This window comes from Pocillopora verrucosa, chromosome 3, assembly GCF_036669915.1.
Source record: "Pocillopora verrucosa isolate sample1 chromosome 3, ASM3666991v2, whole genome shotgun sequence".
NCBI classification, from domain to species: domain Eukaryota; kingdom Metazoa; phylum Cnidaria; class Anthozoa; order Scleractinia; family Pocilloporidae; genus Pocillopora; species Pocillopora verrucosa.
Window position 1 is genome coordinate 3047253 of NC_089314.1, and position 21118 is coordinate 3068370.

The following is a 21118-nucleotide window of genomic DNA, read 5'->3' on the forward strand; positions in this document are numbered from 1 at the left end:
ATTCCATATCTACGCGCGCCCATGTATTATTCTCTATTTAAAACTACTCCTTGGAAAGTTTATGGTAGTGAATCAATTTGAACTTTACCTTGATACTGAAAATACCTTTAAAAATCCTACATGATACCTTTTACATTAGTCATTGACACATCAACCTCGAACCGGTCATGAAGTCTACAAAATTAAAAGCAAAACATGTCTCCAGCTTGTGACTCAATGACACTGATAATTGTTATTCGTTTCGAGGATTCCTTAAGATTTCCTTTGAATCTCCTTCACGAGAAACCTTAATTCGCTGCCGATAAAAAGCATGACGAGTCAGTAAATTATACTGATATTTGGAACAGCACTATTCAATTACATCACTTTTACCAATTCATACATCAAAAGTGATATGCATGCAATATCGATCAATTTTAGCTCATTTGAAATAATGTACAATCTACAGCTCGATTTGAATGATGAAGAAATCAAAGTAAGTGGGTGAAAGAGATTCAGTACTATAAACGTTGCAGTATACTGTGTAAAGAAGGTGCCGTTTTTGTCATCAAACCATAATTATTCAAAACACGGTCTACAATTTTGTCATTGACCGGCTGTTCATACCCGGTTATGAACAATTGTTTTCATTGATGCAAACGTCTTTCTCGATAATATTTGATAGCACCGGAACATTTTAGAAAAAACCGAGGATCGTTTTAGGAAATTTGCTTGCGGTTAGGTATGCTGAGATAATTATTTAATTACAGAAGTCCACTGATAAATGTTATTACTCACAAATGGCTTTCAACTTAAACCTCTTTTAAACTATCTTACCTAATACAAACAACATTATTACTTCGCTTTGGCTTCCGACTCCCATTTGGTACGAGGCAGACTAACAACAAGATAAAGCGTTGTAAATCCGCAAGAGAAGTCATCTTTCCAGCTAGTATAGTTTCCGTCTTACAAGGACTGATCTTTCTAGTAAAAGTAAAAAACATTGTGATCTTGTCCAGAAAGGCGAGTTTCATATCTTTTTTTCCAAGCTCGCGCTCGCTTCGGTTTTCGTAGACACGGATTTCGATTCACGAAACTTTTTGATAGCAGAAGTTACAACTACAATCTTGCTAAATGGCTTGAACAAAAGCTGAAGCCACTTTCTCTAAATGAGTATACAATCACTGATGCTTTTACCTTTGCTGATGAGATTCGTACCCACACTATGAATGAAGATGACATATTGGCTTCTTATGACGTCACAGCTCTTTTTACCAATGTGCCTTTAGATCAAAATCTTAGTCAACAAGGCCTTCACTGGTGATTGGTTCAACAAAACCTATGGCCTTAATCTGCAACAGGACCAGCTTGCTAGACCACTCGAAATTGCCACAACCAATCAGCTTTTCCAGTTTAATGGTCAACTCTACCAACAGACAGATGGTGTGGCCATGGGCTCGCCCCTTGGTCCTCTAATGGCCAATGTCTTCATGTGTCATCTTGAAGAAAAGCTTACATGCGAGGGCTTGATGCCCCAGTTGTACAAGAGGTACGTTGATGATACTCTGGCTAGAATGCCTAGCGTTGATGTTGCTGCTGAGTTTCTTAGTACCCTGGCCTACACCCCAGTCTAACATTTACGATGGAGCTTCCTGTGGATAACAAGATCCCTTTTATTGGCATTGAAATCGTCAAGAACGGAACTAAACTTGAAACTCAAGTTTACAGAAAACCAACAAACACCGGATTGCTCCTACATTTCCAAAGTCACACGGATAAACGCTGTAAAGACTCTTTATTACAGACAATGATACATCGTGCCTATTCCTTGTCGTCTACAACAGAGGCTTTCAATGCAGAATGTGCCAAGTTGCGCTCTATATTTAGTCGCCTTGACTATCCAATGAGTGTTATTGATTCTGCTATCAAAAAGTATCTTTTTCTAAATTCCTCAGCGAACAAAGCAGAAAGAAACAATGATGATAGTAGCACAGTAAGAATTAGTCTTCCTTTTAAAGATCAAGTGGCCGCTAATGCGGTTCGTAAGCGGTTACGCGATCTTAGCCATAAGATTGGCCCTACTTTGCAACCAGTTTTCGTGAGCAAGAAATTGGGGCAAGACCTAAGACCCAAAGAAATCAAGCCGTCAATTGTTAATAAGCAGTGTGTTGTTTACAATTTTTCATGTGATCTGTGCGATGCAGATTATGTCGGGTATACAGCCCGACACCTTCATCAACGCATTGCTGAACACAAAAATTCGGCAATCGGTAGACATTTCTTAGAAGCTCATGGTAACAACAACCTTTTGAGAGAAAGCCAATTCACGGTTTTAAGAAAGTGCCAGAGCAAATTTGATTGCTTAGTATTTGAAATGCTCTTCATCAAGAAACTTAAGCCCAATTTAAATATTCAGACGGACTCCATACGTGCGAAACTCTTTGTTTGATATTTTCTCACGTTACAATTTTTTAATCAGCTATTGTTGTTTTTTAGTATTTATAGACCAAAAATCACTAACTTATTTTGACTTGATAATGACGTTCAGCCAACGTCGAAACGTCGTCGCTTTTTAGCAATTTTTTTTAATCTTGAAATGATTTTAAGAAATGTTTTATCGCAATTTTTTATAGTGAAATACTTTGAATAACAGAGTAAATTAGGATAAATGCCAAATTGTCTGGTAAATGAGAAATCCTAAAATTGAGACAACTCCATCTTCATTGGCATCGACGTGGAGAGACAGCGAAACTAACATACTATTTATCTTTTGATGCGCGCCAAAGTATGATGTATTAAGTAATTGAGCTCTTTGACAAATAAAAGTTTTTCGGTCGTTGTATTTTCTTGCTTTTATTTCTCAGCTGTTTGCCATCTTATAATGAAGCACAATGTTTGTCTTTTCTTTTTGTGATAAAACGTTCAAAAGGGGCATGCTCAGTCCGAACAGTGAATTACACATCGAAAACAAGATACCCTGACAGCTAGTGTACACCGAAAAAGACGAACAGGCATTGCTGCTAAGCGTCATTTCATTGTTAACCGTTTTCCGATAGAACAAATGTGGATTTATACGAGTGGCATTCGAATTCCATTACCTCAGCAAACAAAACTTAATCTAAGTAACTGCTTTCAGATTGCAATTGTTATTGCTATCCCTTCTTTTAAGCATTTATAACAGTCTTAACCTATTCTAGTCATAAAACAGTCGTCGGAATAATACTTAAAAACTTAAGATTGTCAGATGTCAAGCTTCATCTTTTCTTAATACTACAGAATAAAACGTGTAATTAAGAAGATTTAGGCAAAGTGCACTCCCTAAGAAAGTCACATAGCTTTCCGACATGAGGTAATTTCCTGCCAAAGCTTTCTACCTTTTCTGTTTATTGAGGCTTTTATTTGAACTAGATTTGCAGTGTTTAAACTCTGTATGTATTGTCGGTCTTAACATCCTCACCCCATTATGTGGCTCCGTATAATCTGAGGAGATCAGCGTATTTCGATCCTCAGTAAGAAAATCAATACTTTTTTTTCCTTCAGACAGGCAATTGCCGTTCAGATAACTCGTATTTCTAAACCGCCACGACAGCGGGCATCAACGATTTGAGGATTCCATTTTCCCAGTTGAAGTACAGTACAGTACATCTGAAGTAAAAGGCTGCTTTTGCAGTGCTCTTCTCCTGCTCCGTTGACTCGGCAAAGAAGCCAGTAAGTACGAACAGTCGAAAATCCACTTCGCAGTCTTAAGTTCAGGCTGAAGCTTCATTTTTCGCAATAATTTTAATCAGAAAATGTAAATAAAATGTTAAAAATGGCTAAGCGACTCGCCGAATGTCAACAGCCTTTTCTTGTTGCTTATGTTTCGTGTTGAGTCTGGCTTGTAACGATAAACCCCAAGTTACATATAACATTTCAGAACAAAGAAACACACAACTAGCAGTACCAAACGGGTCGGGCGCAGTTTCATGAACACAAATGATGAGCAACAAGGGGATAAAAAGAGAAAATTCATATATTCATATATTTAAATTACAGACTGAGCTGAATGTGCACCTACTTATTTATTTTTCTTTTGCGTGATAATTAATTTACTTCTGTCGGGTTCCAGTAAACCATAGTCCTTCACACGCAAGAACACAGCAAAACACCCTGTTGAGGAATAAAAAAAACAAAAAAAATTACCCGTGAAAATTATCATAGCGCAGAGATAAAAGCACAGAGCAGACCTTCTTCCGTTTTCAGCTCAACCTTATGAAAAAACCTGAATATTTCTTCGAGCAGACCCAATTTTAAATAGACACCTTATCTACATATATAGGCACTATCACGGCTGCTGAATGTGGATAGTGGTACAGATTTATGCAAACGTACATTCCAAGATATTTAAATAATGAAGAAATTAAAGGAAAATTACAAAACATTACATCACAGTACACTGTAATAGAACAATTTTGAAATTTCTTTTTCCCTAGTTGATTGTTGACTACACACATGTTTGTCAGTTCACGTTAATTATTGATAATTTTGAATAAACGATTGTATGAAGGTGCAATTGATTGTGCGTCTCTATGCAAATTGTGTTATTGCGTGTCTCTAATACGCAATTGATTGTCATACCAAGCAATTGATTTTCTATTAGTGTTAATGATCAACCATTGCGCGAGATTGAAAGTATATTTGTTATGTTTGATTGTCGAAAGGTGCAATTGTTCATCCGTTAATGCTGTTAAATGTTAATACATATGCAAATAGCGTTATTGAAAGTTCATTCGCGTTCATGATGTTCATGGAACTGCAAATGAATGTCTATTTGCCGTATAGTTTCAACTGTTGACGTAAATGAATGTGCATTTTGCGTAAATGAACAGCAAAAGGTGTAAATATCTTTAACTATGGCGCCAATTCCCTTGTCTCTCTAGAATGGAAAGAAAATATAAAATACCTTGGTGACCTAATCGATTCAAAATGATCTCGGACTCACACATTTCATTTACTTCATCTAAGATTAGCAAGTCTTTAAGCATTTTATCAAGATTGAGAAATTTTGTCCCACAAACTGTGTTGCTTAACTTGCATCGATCTTTTATTCAAGCTTAGTTGTCCAACTGGGTTGCAGTCTGAGGCCAAGTTGCTCAATTGAGTTTGGGAAAGGTGTTGATTATGCAAAAACGGGCTCATACTGTACCTTTTGTCAACTTGTTAAACATTCTTCCTCTTCATCTGACCTATTTTAAAACAATCCGTTCTTTTATGCTTGATTTTGTCAACGACCAAGTACCACCTAACATTTCAGACTTATTTAGTTATTCTTCAGAAAAACACCAGCATTATACAAGGTCCTCAGCGGCTGGCAATCTCTGTCTTAAATATTCGAGAACAAACATAAAAAAAATCTTTCTCAAGACTGGGTGCAAGGATCTGGAATACTATTCCCATCTGTCTTCGTTCTCTACCTAAATATGAATTTAAATGGCACATATTGACAGCTACTGAACATTTTGACGCGAGAGGATACTTATGTTGACGTCCATACTGTAACTAATAAATTTATAAAATTATAATATTTTTCGATTCATTTTTTTTTTGTTTTTTTTTTTTTTGGTATGTTTTTGTATTGTATGTTTTTTTTCGTATGTTTTTGTTTTCTCGCGTGTAATTTTATTCTAGTTGTAACATATAATACCTTATTGGCTCCTCTATGATTTATCATATTGTGTTTTTTTCATCGTTCATGTATGTGCATGCCCTCTCAGTCATTTCCTTTTTGCAGTTAAACTTGTTATTGAAGAATTTTTGTTTCCCTCCCGCCTCGATTAGCTTCGTTATTTTTCGGGTAGAGATTGTTAGATAGGTATTTTAATTGCCAAAGTAAATGAATAAATTTTATTGCTGTTGTTCATATTGGTTTCCAAAGCGGTGGAGTTGTCACCAGAATGAATTAAGAAGAATAAAAGGTTTTTATTCCAGACCATCTAGAATAATGACAAACTGAAATTCAAATCATAGAAGAAAGCGCGAGATAAATGGAGTGTAAAAGCATTGGAACTTTTTTTTTTTAATCCTATTCTACGCGTGTTTTCATGGCTTGCGATTTAATAAAAAACAGAATAACGGAATCTACAGCATACCGTAGAATCAACTTTAAAAAGATATTCAGTCACTCCCGCCAAAATACGGTAAAGTGGTCTGAAATAAAGTCTACATCTGTAAAGTATGAGGTCATGTGATATATTTATTAATTTTATTAACTTCCTCTTCCTGTCCATGCACCTGTCCTACTAATACATTCAACTTAGCCATCACGTAGGAATACTATATAAATTGGAGGATTTCGACGGGTGTTTTCAGTTGAAGTAGCCAAGCATGACCGAAGTCATCTCTTTGTTTTACTAATCCAAGTGATATTTTAGGCTTTTAAAGCGCTGCCGTGGATGAGAACTGTCTGTCCTAAACAGAAACAAAAGACTTGGAAATCGTCCATTAATCCCTTGAGGTATGTCATTTAAGAATAACTAAACCACAAGATTCCGAGATGTTACACCTCATGTAAATCATGTTATGATATCACCAATGACCATTTCAAGAGAGACTCGTGTCTGATGGTTGCTTTATGCTTGTAGCAAATGGCCTAACTTATTTTACATAAAAATGACTCAAAGCTTTGGGATCGAAATTAAAGATTCTTTGTGGTATGCCTCATGAAACACAAATTTACAAATCCTGAATGATCGTATTTTGCATGCATTCCTTTTTTCTTTTTAAACAAAATATTATTTATGTTACTTAGTCGCGTTAGCTCGTCACTAGCAATTTTCATCCCGCAATTTTAGTGAGAGACCCAGCTACTATTTCAGTCCACACTCAGTGAATATTTTAAGTTACAAGTGATAAATGTCTTTCCTCCAAGAATAACTAGTTGTTCATTCAAAGTAAGCCGATGGAACTTAATGTTTGAAATTGTTGATAATGAAGATTAAGTTGAGTAAAATTCCGGGGTGATGCGTCTCGAGGAAATTTGTCAAGCAGTATTTATTTAATTTGTCCCCATTTTTTTGATTAGTTAATAAGACGACGCTGAATTGTTTTAAAAATTTATCTAAACTCTTTGTCCTTGAATATCATTTTTTTCACCATTCGATAATCAGTACAAAATTTGATTCTTTATAAAACGTTCTGTGGCAATTGTCCAGTATCACTCATCAGTTAAGATCGATCAGACCTTTCGCCGCTTACTAATATGACATAAAATCCATAGTCTTTCAAATAGAAAGATCATCATCAATGGTAGTCCTTGTCCTGGGATATTGTTACTTTTTCGCTTTCTGTAGACTGTTACGTTTTCATACATACTTAGATTATTTGGCTTGCAGTAAACCAATCTCAGTGGAAGTCAATGGCTACCAACTCTAGTGCAGCTTCTCACAATATCACGAGCCATAAGCACCAGTGGTCGCTTCCAACCTCTTCCTGTATCCCGTGGTTTGCTGTGCTCAGCGTTGAATTTCTGGCCACAGTTATCCTCAACTTCATCACCATTACTGTATTTGTGAAGCAGCGCCAGCTACAGAGGAAAAGTACATACTTGATCATCAATTTGGCCATAGTTGATTTGTTGGCCGGAGCCGTATCAGGATCGATGCGGATACATTCACTCGTTTGTTGGTGTTACGGGAAGAGTTGGGATATATCGTTTTCAAGAATAAGTTTAGCAATACGTACTTTTTTCCCCTTCACATCTCTTGTTAATCTCGCTTTCATCTCGTTTGAACGAGTACACGCCACATATCGCCCTTTTAAGCACCGTTTAATCAAGAAATGGGTTTATGGACTAGTCATAGCTTTTATATATTTATCAGCAATATGCAAAAGTACAATAGAAGCAGTAACCAATTGGCCGTTTAGCTTTATTTGGGTTCATAGTTCTTATTCCGTTCTTCTGGTTCTCATGTGCATATGTTACATTTCAATTTATATCAAAGTTCGTTTTAGTCGTCAACATCAACTTAATGGTGCAGCCCGTCTGAGGGAGAGAAAACTGGCGAGAACATTGTTCCTTGTCACCATAGCATCATTATTAACCTTTCTACCAATTGTTATTGTGGACATTATGATTTTCCTTCATATCATGTCTTTTTCAAACTGGTCCACTTATCTGCAAATTGGTGGCACTATAATAACATTATTCTTTGCCAACTCGCTAATAAATCCTATTCTCTATGCAGTGCGGATGCCAGAATTTAGGGCAGGTATATCAAAGATGGTATTTTGCAGGACACCTCAAGACCATCGAAATCCGGTCGTATTTCCCCTTAACGATCTTTAGTTCAGGCCGACACTCAATTTTTTTGCAATAGTTTTGATCAGAAAATGTAAATACAATATTTAAAATGGTTTAGCGATTCAAAGAATCTGTACAGCTGTAATTTTCATTACTCATATTAAAATATTCGTTGTCGTTGCACATGTTTTGTGTTTAGCCTGACTTGTAATGGTAAACCACAAGTTAAAATATATTTCAGAACGAAGAGACAAACAACGAGCGGGACCACAAGGATCGGGCGCTTATTATTAATGTAAATGATGGACAACAAGATAGTGGAAAAAGCCGTATCCAGCCCTATAAACAACAGAATGCAACATTACGTCATCTGGAGACCCCAGTTAAAACGAAGACTATATGATGAGCGAACTTAACTCAAAGTGGCAATTTTTCTTGACATTATTAATCTAAAACACACCCGTATTTGGAAAACTCCATAATAACGCAGACTTAATCATCACAACTGAGGCTTCTGTTTAATCGAAACTCTAAGAGATTTAACAACAGACTTTCTGTCGTTATTTACGAAAGCTGTACAGTTCTAAAATCATTTCCAGATCACGCTAACTTAGCAAATTTTCAGTATACGGCTTAAGAGAGCTAAATTCACCGCGGCGTTGATAAAAGATGGTGAGCCACAAAGAGACCAACCTATTTGCATTGAAATTTTCCTTAGTTGATGCACCATCACAGGCGCGCTTGAAAGGAATGAGGGGAGAAAAATATATATTTCATAAAATAGCCACGGCAATAATAAGTTTAAGGATGTAACAGCAAACCGTTAATCTTTGTTAACGACAACCCGCATCAAACAGAAATCCTGTATTTATGTCAATGTCCTCTAACTTGACGGGTTTTATCCAGCAAGTTGAGAAGAAAGTACCGAAACTCTTTACATGAGTTGTGATATTCTTTTAAAATTCGCTTTTCCGATTATGGAAAGCAAGGAGCGATCATCTGTGGGATTAACTTGGCTATTTACATATCCAAAAAAATTAATGAAATTCAAAACATAGAAGGAAGCGCGAGGTAATTGGAAAGTAAGCATTGCAAAAAGTTTCTTTTATCTGCCTCTGTTTTCTGTTGATATTTCCATGGCTTGTGATTTCATTAAAGGTAGAATCACAAAATTTAAAGCGTAACTGTAGGATTGACCTTTAAATTAACTCATTCCCCCTGGGCAAAAGGACGATTTGAAGCTATTTTAAGATATTTTCTTGAAGGAAACTGGGCTACAATATGTTCTGTAGCTGTAAGGTAAGAAGTTGTTTGATGTATTATAATTCATAACTGTCCTCTTTCTGGCCATCTGTTCTATTGATTCATTTTAACTCAGCCATCACGCATTTCGTAGGAAAACTGAATTGAAGGATCTCGATATGTGATTTTACGAGAGTTTTCCGAAGAAATCGCCGTTAAACGGTTGTTATATAACAACAGGATAAACAGAAAAGGTGGAGAAGATGGTTGTACATAAGGTACCGCCCTTTTTCATAAATCATTGTCGAGCGTCGTGCTCCTCAAACAGAAGATTTTAATTAAAAATTCAGTGCAGAGGATCAAAAGTCGACGCTGTTTACAAGTACAATCACCATGGAAGAACTGAACACAAATAAACGAGACATAGTTAACTCAATAAAGCTAACAGTCACAGAAACTTAACAGCTGCTTAACGCCGTGTTCATGATGGAAAATTAAAGAAACGGGTGAATTCGGCGGTGCATGTGGAAACTTAAAATAAGGCTGAAAATTTGGTACTCTTTCTTCTTTTTAGACAATACATTTATCTATTATACTTCCCTGTCGTCAGACGCAATTTTTCGTTCTCAATTTCATAGCGAGTCACCGAACACGAGATATTAAGTTAGAATTGGTAGTTTTCTTTCTTCTTAAAACTTGTTCTTCTTTCAACATAAACCGATATTGAAATGTTTTGTTGATGAAAAATATAATAATTTAAATGGCGAGGTGTTGTGTTTCAAAGAAACTGGTCCAGCTGAATTTATTTTAAAATCTATGAATGGCTAATAACATAACGTTCACCTGTTTCGACAAAGACTAAAAACTCATCAACTTAAAATGCATTTCTGTTTCATCATTCAGTAATTCTGGATAACATCTCCCTTATGGTTGCCCATTGGAGCATCCGCCCTATCTTCGAATTGTGTGTTCTGTTTCTTTTATTTGGTTTTTTCTTCTTTTGTTAAGATCTTGAGAAAAATTCCATACTTACTAGTAGGCAAAGGCGAGTCATTTACGTGCACCTTTATACAACTACAAGAACATAAAAGAAATCTGATTTCCTGTAAAAAACATAGATAGCTTCATTTAGTGTCTACTCCGTTAGCAGCTCTTTAGTTGTGGCAGTTGTTCAGCATTACTTGTCAGTTAAGGACGAGCAAATGTTCGCCGGTTGCTTTTAATTTATGCATCTTAGTTCTAAATAAAAAACATTATATATTAAAAATGGCTAGGCGACTCACCGAATGTTAGCAGCCTTTTCTTGTTGCATATGTTTCGTGTTGAGTCTGGCTTGTAACGATAAACCCCAAGTTACTTATAACATTTCAGAACAAAGAAACACACAACTAGCGGTACTATGTACGGGTCGGGCGCAGTTTCATGAATACAAACGATGAGCAACAAATGGATCAAAAGAGAAAATTCATATATTCATATATTTAAATTACAGACTGAGCTGAATATGCACAAACTTGTTAATTTTTTTGTTTTGCGTGATAATCAATTTACTTCTGTGGGGCTCCAGTCAACCATAGTCCTTTACACGCAAGAACACAGCAATACGCCCTGTCGAGGAATAAAAAATCTGAAAAAAAAACTGAAAAAAATACCCGTGAAAATTATCACAGCGCAGAAATAAAAGCACAGAGCAGATCTTCTTCCGTTTTCAGCTCAACCTTATAAAAAACCTGAATATTTCTTCGAGCAGATCCAATTTTAATGGACACCTTAGGTGTGGCAAACTGGGCCAACGATATGTTTACTTTATTTCAAAACATACCCGTATTTGGCGAACACCTTTATTTTGCGGAAGTGATCACCGCAATTGCGTCCTTTAGTGACTTAAAATTTCTTTTTCAGCAGAAACTTTGCGAGGTTTAACTACAGATGGTCTCTCCTAATTCACGAAATCGTGTTCAGTTGAAAAAGCCTCAGGTATTTCCTTCCAGAATTATCAAACTGCTTTCACGTCTACTCTTCCCGTTTTAAACGAACAGTAAGAGACCAGTCATTTAACGATTATCGTCGCTTTAACGACTTTTCGTTTACCACCTGATATGAGATAAAATGTCATTTACCTTCATTTCTAGACATTTTCATAAACTGAATTTCAGTCATCTGGGATGGTAAACACATCCCGTTGTTTAATAAATAATGTTTGCACAAAACAAAAGGCAAGCAGTTTATGTAAACCAATATAATGGTTCTACATTAAGAAATTAGATTCATCCTCTGAAGACTGCATAATTATCTGTCTCTTTTAATTCTCCTTTTTAATTTCTTTAAGTTGATGAGAAAAAAAAGGATGGAAATATATTTCGACTTCTGCCGACCGAGTTTGGGCAAAAATTTAGAATATGTCAGAAAATAATCTAGTTCTTCTGAGCTGAAGTATATGCTTGATCATTTCAACTCTAATTTGTTATATTCAGATCGTATCAAAACATGGGTGCAAGGATCTGAAATAGTATTCTCATCTGTCTTCTTTCTCTACTTAAATGTAAATTTAAATGGTATACAAAGACAGCTGCTGAACATTTTGATGCGAAAGTACACTTATGTTGACGTCCATACTTTGGCTGACAAATTTAGAAAAATATACCATTTTTAGATTCATTTGTTTTCTTTTTGTTTTTCACGTGTAATTTTATTCTGGTTGTAATACGTAATACCTAATTGGCTCCTCTATAATTCATCGTAATGTTTTTTTAAATGTTCCTGTGTGTGTATGCTCTCTCAGTCATTTCCACTTTGCAGATAAACTTGTTATCAAAGAACGTTTTTTTCCCTCCCGCCTCAATTAGTTTCGCTAGTTTTCGGGTAGAGATTGCTGGGAATTTAAATTGCCAAAGTAAATAAATAAATTTTATTTTTGTTGTTCATATTGGCTTTCAAAGCGGCGGAGTCATCGCCAGAATGAATTATGAGAGAATGAAAGATTTTTATTCCAGACCATCTAGAATAATGACAAACTGAAATTCAAATCATAGAAGAAAGCGCGAGGTAAATGGAGAGTAAAAGCATTGGTACAGTGTTTTTTTTTTTAAATCCTATTCCACGCGTGTTTTCATGGCTTGCGATTTAATAAAAAAGCAGAATAACGGAATCTAAAGCATACTGTAGGATCAACGTTAAAAAGATATTCAGTCACTCCTGCCAAAATGCGGGAAAGTGGTCTGAAATAAAGGTCATGCGATACATTTACTAATTTTATTAACTTCCTCTTCCTGTCCACCTGTTCTGTTGATTCATTCAACTTAGCCATCACGTAGGAATACTATATAAATTGAAGGATTTCGACAGGTATTTCCAGTTGTGGTAGCCAAGCTTGGCCGAAGTCTTCTCTTCCTTTTACTGATCCAAGTGATATTTTAGGCTTTTAAAGTGCTGCCGTAGATGAGAACTTTCTGTCCTAAACAAAAACAAAAGACTTGGAAATCGTCCAATACTCACTTGAGGTATGTCATTTAAGTATAACTAAACGACAAGATTCCGAGATATTACACTTACTGTAAATCATCTTATGATATCACCAATGACCGTTTCAAGAGAGACTCACGTCTGATGGTCGCTTCATGCATGTGGCAAATGGCCCAACTTATTTCACGTGAAAATGACTAAAAGCTTTGGGGTCGAAATTAAAGATTCCTTTTCGTATGCCTCCTGTAACAAATTTAGAAATCATGAATGACCGTTTTTTACATGCATTCCTTTTTTATGTTATTTTAGTCGTGTTAGCTCGTCACTAGCAATTTTCATCCCTCAATTTTACAGCGAGGCACTGTTACAATTCCACTCCACACTCAGCGACTATTTAAAGTTACAAGTGGTAAATTTCTTTCCTTCAAGAATAACTAGTTGTTCAATCAAGGTAAGCCCATGGAACTCAATGCTCAAAATTGTTGATAATGAAGATTAAGTTAAGTAAAATTCCGTGGTGATGCGTTTGGAGCAAATTTGTCAAGCTGCATTTATTTAATTTTGCCCCATTTTTTTTAGTAGTTAACAGGAGGACGCTGAATTGTTTTAAAAAATGATTTAAACTCTTTGTCTTTGAACCTCATTATTTTTCACCATTTGATAATTCGCACAAAATTTGATTGTTATAAACTCCTTTTAAATTTATGGCCAGTGCTTTGGTTATAATTATCATTATTATATTTGTAAGCCAACGCCGGCTAAGGAGCATTTTTAAATCTTGATACAAATTTTAACTTCCCACCGCAGGTTCACAAACGGAACAAACAAAGCCACTGGTGGACAAAGGCGAGTAACTTACGTTCACATGTGTAGGGTGACACTGAAGAAAGTTTAAATAAAGCTATTCCTACAGCTAATGTTCAATCAGACGTAACACTCGTTCGCTACACTTATTTTTCTGTGGCTATTCTCCAGTATAACTGGTCAGTCTAAAACAGCTCTACAGTCCAGAAAAATGAAAAAAGATAAACGGCAGTCTTGTTCTTTTCTTGATTAACCTGCGAAACGTTCCTAATAGTTAAACAAACCTAGAATGTTGTTGCTTTATTTGCTTTATGTAAACCGTTACGTTGTCATTCTTGTTTAGATTATTTGGCTTGCAGTAAACTGGCAATTCCAGTGGAACTCAATGGTTACAAATTCCAGCAAAGCTTCTCTCAACATCACGAACCTCGAGCACCGAAGGTCGCTCCCACCCTCTTCTTGTATTCCGTGGCTTGTTGTGTTCACTATCGAGTGCCTAGCCATTGTCGTCCTTAACATCATGGCCATTATTGTATTTGTGAAGCAGCGCCAGCTACAGCGCCGAAGTACATACTTGATAATCCATCTGGCCATAGTTGATTTGCTAGTCGGGGCAGTATCAGGGCCGATGCAGATTCATACACGCATGGTTTATTTCACAATAAGTTTAGCAATATGTCCTTTTTTCGTCTTTGCATCTCTTGTTAATCTCACTTTCATTTCGTTAGAACGTGCACACGCAACATATCGCCCTTTCAAGCATCGTTTAATCAAGAAATGGGTGTATGGACTAGTTATAGCTTTTATATATTTATTAACAATATGCAAAGGTACAATAGAAGGAGTAGGCGTTTGGCGGTTCAATAATATTTGGGTCGAATTTTCTTATTTATCTCTTCTCGTTGTCATTTGTCTATGTTATATTTCCATTTATATCAAAGTCCATTTCAGTCGTCAACCTCAACACAATGGCGCAGCTCGTCTGAGAGAAAGAAAAATTACTAGTACGTTGTTTCTTGTCACCTGTGCATCTTTATTAACTTTTCTACCGGTACTTGTTTACGAAGGTATGCTTTCACTACGTATCATAGCCATTCCAAAAAATTCCTCTCATTTTCACATTACCGACACTATACTAACATTATTCTTGGCTAACTCGCTAATAAATCCTATACTCTACGCAGTCCGAATGCCAGAATTTAGGGCAGGTATATCCAATATGGTTTTATGCAGGCCGCCACAAAACCGTTTAAATCCAGTCGAATATCCACTTCGCAATCTTTAGTTCAGTCTGAAGCTTCATTTTTGGCAATAATTTCAATCCGAAAATGTAAATAAAATATTAAAAATGGGTAGGGGACTCACTGAATGTGAACAGCCATTTCGTGTTGCATATGTTTTGTGTTGGGTTTGGCTTGTGACGATAAACCCCAAGTTACATGTAACATTTCAGAACAAAGAAACACCCAACTAGCGGTACTATGTACGGGTCGGGCGCAGTTTCATGAATACAAACGATGAGCAACATATGGATCAAAAGAGGAAATTCTCAAAAAAAACTTTATCAAACCCTATTCATTATTTGTTTACAGACTGAGCTGAATGTGGACCCAATTGTTAATTTTTTATGTGGGGTTCCAGTCAACCATAGTCCTTTGCACGCAAGAACACAGCAATACGCCCTGTTGAGGACTAAAAAAAAACTGAAAAAAACCTAAAAAAATACCCAATACAATAAATGCTTTCACGTCTACTCTTCCCATTTTAAACCGACAGTAAGAAACCAGTCATTTAACGATTATCGTTGACTTGACGACTTTCCGTTTGCCACCCGATATAAGATAAAATATCATTTACCTTCAGTTCTACACATTTTCATAAACTGAATTTCAGTCATCTGGGATAATAAATAATGTTTTCGTAAAACAAAAGGCAGGCAGTTTATTTATACCAACATAATGGTTCTACATGAAGAAATTAAATCATCCTCTGAAGACAGAATAATTATCTTTCTCTTTTAATTCTCCTTTTTAATTTCTTTAAGTTGCTAAGAACGAAAAAATTGATGGAAATTTATTTCGACTTCTACCGACCAAGTTTGGGCAAAGATTTATAGAATATTTTACAAAATCATCCATTACTTCTGAGCTGAAGTATATGCTTGATCATCTCAACGCTAACTTTGTTCTATTCAGATCGTATCAAAAACGTGTTAACTATGAAGTGAACATAAATATCCTTAACTATAGCGCCAATTCCTTAGTCTCTCTGGAAAGGAAAGAATATATAAAATACGTAGGTGTCCTTATCGATTCAAAATGATCTCGGACTCTCATTTCATTGATTTCATCTAAGATTAGCAAGTCTTTAAGCATTTTATCAAGATTGAGAAATTTTGTCCCACAAACTGTATTGCTTAACTTACATCGATCTTTTATTTAAGCTTAAGCGGCTGGCAATCTTTGTCTTAAATATTCGAGAACAAAACATAAGAAAAATTGTTTTCTCAAGATTGGGTGCAAGGATCTGGAATAGTATTACCATCTGTCTTCGTTTGACTCAGCTTGATTAATGAAGCTAACAGTCACGGTAACTAAACGGCTGCTTAACACAGAATGAAACGAGTTAATTCGACGGAGCATGTGGCAGCTTAAAATAAGACTAACAATTTGGCGTTCTGTCTTCTTTTTAAACAGTACATTTATCTGTCACTTAGTAATCTTAGCATGCAACACATGTCGTTAGTCGCAATTTTTCGTTATCAATTTCATAGCGAGTCACCAAACAAGAAATTAAATTCGAATTGGTAGTTTTCTCTCTTCCTAAAACTTGTTCTTCTTTCAACATAAGCCGATAAAAATTAATGCTTAAAAGTTTTGTTGATGAAGAATATAATAATTTAAATTGCTAGGCGTTGTCTTTCGAAGATATTTGTTAAACTGAATTTATTTAGAAATTTATAAATAGCTATAGCGTTCAAAGACTAAAAACTCATCTACTTAAAATGCATTTCTGTTTCATCATTTAATAATTCTGGATAACATCTCACTAACAGTTGCTTATTAAAGCATCTGCTTTATCTTCGAATTACGTCTTCTGTTTTGTTTTTTTCTTCTTCTTTTGTTAAGATCTTGAGAAAATTCCAAAGTTACTCGTAGGCACAGGAGAATCATTTACGTGCACCTTTATTCAAATACGAGAACATTACAAAAGAAATTTGGCTTTCTAGCAGAAAGCACAGATAGCTTCATTAAGCGTCTACTCCATTAGCAGCTCTTTAGTTGAGGAAGTTGTTCAGCATTACTTGTCAGTTAAGGCCGAGCAAATGTTCGCCGGTTGCTTTTAATTTATGCATCTTAGTCTTCACTCCTGAGCGCAAAACTGTCTAGTTTAGCAACCCGAGAATTGCCTTACTTTATTTGTATTAATCGTGTTTAGATCCATCGCATTGAAATAGACCAATTCCAGAGGAACTCAATCAGGAATACCAATATTCCAGCAGCGCTTCTCATGATATCGCGTAATTCCAGCACCGGCGGTCGCTTCCAACCTCCTCCTGTATTCCATAACTTTTTGTGCTAAGCATTGAATCTCTGGCCATAGTCATCCTTAATATCATTGTATTTGTATCTTATATCGTTTGTATTTAATATCGTTGTATTTTCATTATTGCATTTGTGAAACAGCGCCAGCTCCAGCGCCGAAGTACATACTTGATAATTCATCTGGCCACAGTTTATTTGTTAGTCGGGGCTGTATCAGGGCTGATGCAGATTCTTTTCTTCATGGCATGGTGTTTTGGGAAGAGTTGGGATAAACCAGAATAACTTTAGAAATACGTCCCTTTTTCCCTTTGCATCTCTCGTTCTAATACTCTTCAGAACAAAGAGACAAACAACGAGTGGCACCATACGTGGTCTATAATCTCCTATTTGCGCTCAAATTACACAAGGCTTTGTTAAAATAATTGTCTCCGAACTAATGCATCACCCTTTATGATAATTATCTAACTTATGCTTGCGGTAAAAGCTAACACCGTACGTTTCAGTACTCTTTCATAGATTTTACGGGAAGCCTAACACTCATCTCACTTTGTTAGGTATTTTTGTCTTGGAACTTTTTCAACTTTTTGCATTGCTTGGGAAACATTGACGCGTTTTCAACCAATGAGCATTCTGAAATTTTTTTTGCAAATATATTATAGAGGGGTAACCGAAATGAACAACTTTGTTTGACCGTCAAAACTTAACTGAGTGTAATGTACAAAATTATAGCTCTCTTTGACCAATAGGGATTCTGGCCGATGAGGTTTTTCACTTTTATAACCCAAACGACTTGTCATCTGATGATGTTTCCTTGTTCTTCTTAATTCTTCATGTCGAAGCATAAATTTTCAGTCAAAATACCAACAACATATACCAACAACAGAATACCTTGACAGAAAAAATACAACAAAAGAAACGAACTAGTGCTGTTGCTATAGATTACTTTACTATTTATTCTTATCAACTAAAATATAACTGTGGAATCATAAAAGTGACCTCATAAGAGTTTTAGTTCACAATCTGCGATAGTTTACAAATTAAAATAGTTCGGCAGGTCGATTTTAACACTTTTGCCTGAAGTTTTTAATACAGAATCTTCAAGTGAAATGTTCAGTGAACTTCAGCCGAATTATGGCTCATAAAAAAAACGCGATTTTTTTCACATGACAAGGTAGAAAACAAACTGTACAAGGCAAGTGTTTTTTTAAATGAACGACAGTCGAATTCACCGACACATGAAGATCGCTCGGGATGACAGCGCCGCAAAACTGCAGTGACTGATGTGACTTTCTACTCAACGTATCGGAAAAGATATCAGAGCGAGCTCTTATTTTTTTCACTCGAAGGCCGGCCGATGTAGTTTCTGAGGCTCGCTTTACTGTAATGACCGGAGATCGCCATGCTAAGCGAGCCGCGATGGACTTCAGCATGATCATATTTGCTCAGACACCGTCATGATTAATATGAATTTTAATAGTTATGTCAGTTTGATTATATTTTTCATAATTTCTGTTTTGTTCTGTTTTGTTTTTGAACTCATAACTTTATATACTAAACGAGTGTTAGCTGTGTTTTATTTTTATTCCCGTTCGTAAGCTTGCAATCTAACTGAGCGTGAAAATCTTTAAAACTCGGAATGTCTATTTTGTTTTTCCTTTGAGGATTTTCGTAGCTGCTCACGTTTTAATAATGTAAATTACGGCGCCTGATATGTTTACAAACCTTTGTTAGGTTCTTCTGTTGCTACTTGCCGGCTCGCTTGTTCCGAAATTTCACTTTCAATTATCGGAAAAAAGCTAAAAAGAAGTCCCGGAAAAGGTCGAACATAGTACAATTTGGCAGATGGCATGACAGCTTTAGCTCAGTTCTATGCTCTATACTCTCGTAGAGCACGCTCTTTCAACCAATGACAGCGCGCGTTATATCCGAACTTTATTATAAATCCGCCTAAAAAGCACCTAACTCCCGTTTTAGGGCTGAAAAAGAAAGAAAACTGCACCAGACAACAATTCCACAAATTACGATTTTAATAAGCAATCGATTTTACACTACATGCATGTCAAATGAATACTTCCTTGCGGTATAATGTAAAATTACAATGATGTTTTTCACATTCAAAAAACTGCTTATGGTTTCAACGCAGTCTCAAAGATCGTATCGAGCGGGTCAATACTATTTTAATCTGGCAAAGATCTCCTTCATGTGTCTACGTTAAACCACTTTATGTTGGTATTACGAAACTATCAATCTTCATCTAATAAATTATATAACTATAACCATTTCAAAATCTTTCACCTTGCCTGAAATTTTTCGAATACCCCTTTTAAATGTAATTACAAGGAATATTTTGTGATTTAGCACCAACTGTTACCTTAAGCTCAATAGAATTATGCAATTCTCATTTTCACATATTGCTAACACTAACAAATAACAGTCGCTTTCCATCTTTTTAAAAGTACATTTTTACTATTAAAACACCTTTTACTGCTGAACCGTGCTTATAAATAAATATATACATGTCTATATATCACGGTGCAACTAATGAAAGTCGGACGATACTGATAATCAGATCGGTAAAAAATCCTCCCAACCTTCCATTCTTTCTCAAATTTTTTTGCACCCTCAAATATCTTTTTATAGATTTTGAAGTGGGATATCGATTGGATTTATAGAGTTCTGAGCCCTACGGAAAATTATTACTAATATGCTTGTTCTAACCTCAGGCATTCGTACAGCATAGATTATAGGATTTATCAACGAGTTGGCCACTACAAATGTTATTACTACCATTAAATAATTAAATGATAACTGATTGGAGAAGCTTAAAACAAACTCGGGACTGGAAGCCCAAGAACCCCAGTAAACAATCTCTGGCAGGAACGTTATTAACGATCCAAAAGTGACAAGGAATAAAGTACCCGTCAGTTTTCTTTCCCTCACACCGGCTGCACAATGATGGCGAGGATGATTGCCACGGACTTTGAGACAGATAGAAGTATAACACACGACGACAACAAAAAGTACGGTAAAATAAAATGCAAAAACGATTATTGCATAATAGGCGAAGAAAATAGTAAGGGGCACTATTCCTGATGATATCGAGTTCATGACGGTGGGTACCAACCAAATAACCGTTATAATCACTCCATAAACCCATTTCATAATGAAACGATGCTTGAAAGGACGAAATGTAGCGTGTACTCGTTCTAATGAAATGACAGCAAGGTTAAGAAAGGAAACTTGATAAACTTGAAAACCTAAAACAGTTTCTAGCATACGTAACCAAGTGATAAAAGATCTATGGTACTCCCACAGATCACAAATGCTTCCGCACCATTCAATCATCAGAGGCCCGTGCACCAACCCGACCAATAGATCGACCATGGTCTGATGGATGATCAAGTATTTACTCCGGCGCTGTGGCTGGCGCTGCTTCACAAATGCAATGATGATTATGGCATTGAGGATGACAATTGTCAAACATTCAGTGCCTAATAAAGCTAACCACGGAATACATTGTAATGGAGGAGGCGGTGGATAGTGGATTGTGTCATTATAGGTACTATTGTTGGTACTGATAGACATCGAGTTACACTGGAACCTGTGGGAGCCAACCAAATGACCTGAACAGGAAAGAAACGTCTATAATGTAAAAGTATAGACCAAAGTTCTTGATATCATGCTAGTTACGTTATATGTGTCGGTACCCGAGTTAAAATGAACTTTCGTAATCTGCCTGGTTAACTGCAGGGGTTTTGGGTGCTCGATTAAAAGAGAGTGCGCTCGTTTTCTTGGTTCTGACTCCCAA

The 21118-nt window shown here is 36.1% G+C and overlaps 2 protein-coding genes and 2 pseudogenes across 2 annotated transcripts; 3 read left to right on the forward strand and 1 right to left on the reverse strand.

The window, feature by feature from the left end:
- The first annotated feature begins 433 nt into the window (after positions 1-433).
- Positions 434-2428, forward strand: LOC136279356 (uncharacterized; annotated as a pseudogene).
- A 3877-nt stretch (positions 2429-6305) lies between these two features.
- On the forward strand, positions 6306-8339 carry LOC131799438 (histamine H2 receptor-like). Its single transcript, XM_066164426.1, has 2 exons — positions 6306-6472; positions 7350-8339. The coding sequence occupies exon 2, from the start codon at positions 7373-7375 to the stop codon at positions 8300-8302; it is 930 nt and encodes a 309-aa protein (XP_066020523.1). The 5' UTR covers positions 6306-6472; positions 7350-7372; the 3' UTR covers positions 8303-8339.
- A 5715-nt stretch (positions 8340-14054) lies between these two features.
- Positions 14055-15050, forward strand: LOC131799444 (histamine H2 receptor-like; annotated as a pseudogene).
- A 4894-nt stretch (positions 15051-19944) lies between these two features.
- On the reverse strand, positions 19945-20895 carry LOC136279329 (melanocortin receptor 5-like). Its single transcript, XM_066162959.1, has one exon. The coding sequence runs from the start codon at positions 20893-20895 to the stop codon at positions 19945-19947; it is 951 nt and encodes a 316-aa protein (XP_066019056.1).
- Positions 20896-21118: the final 223 nt, after the last annotated feature.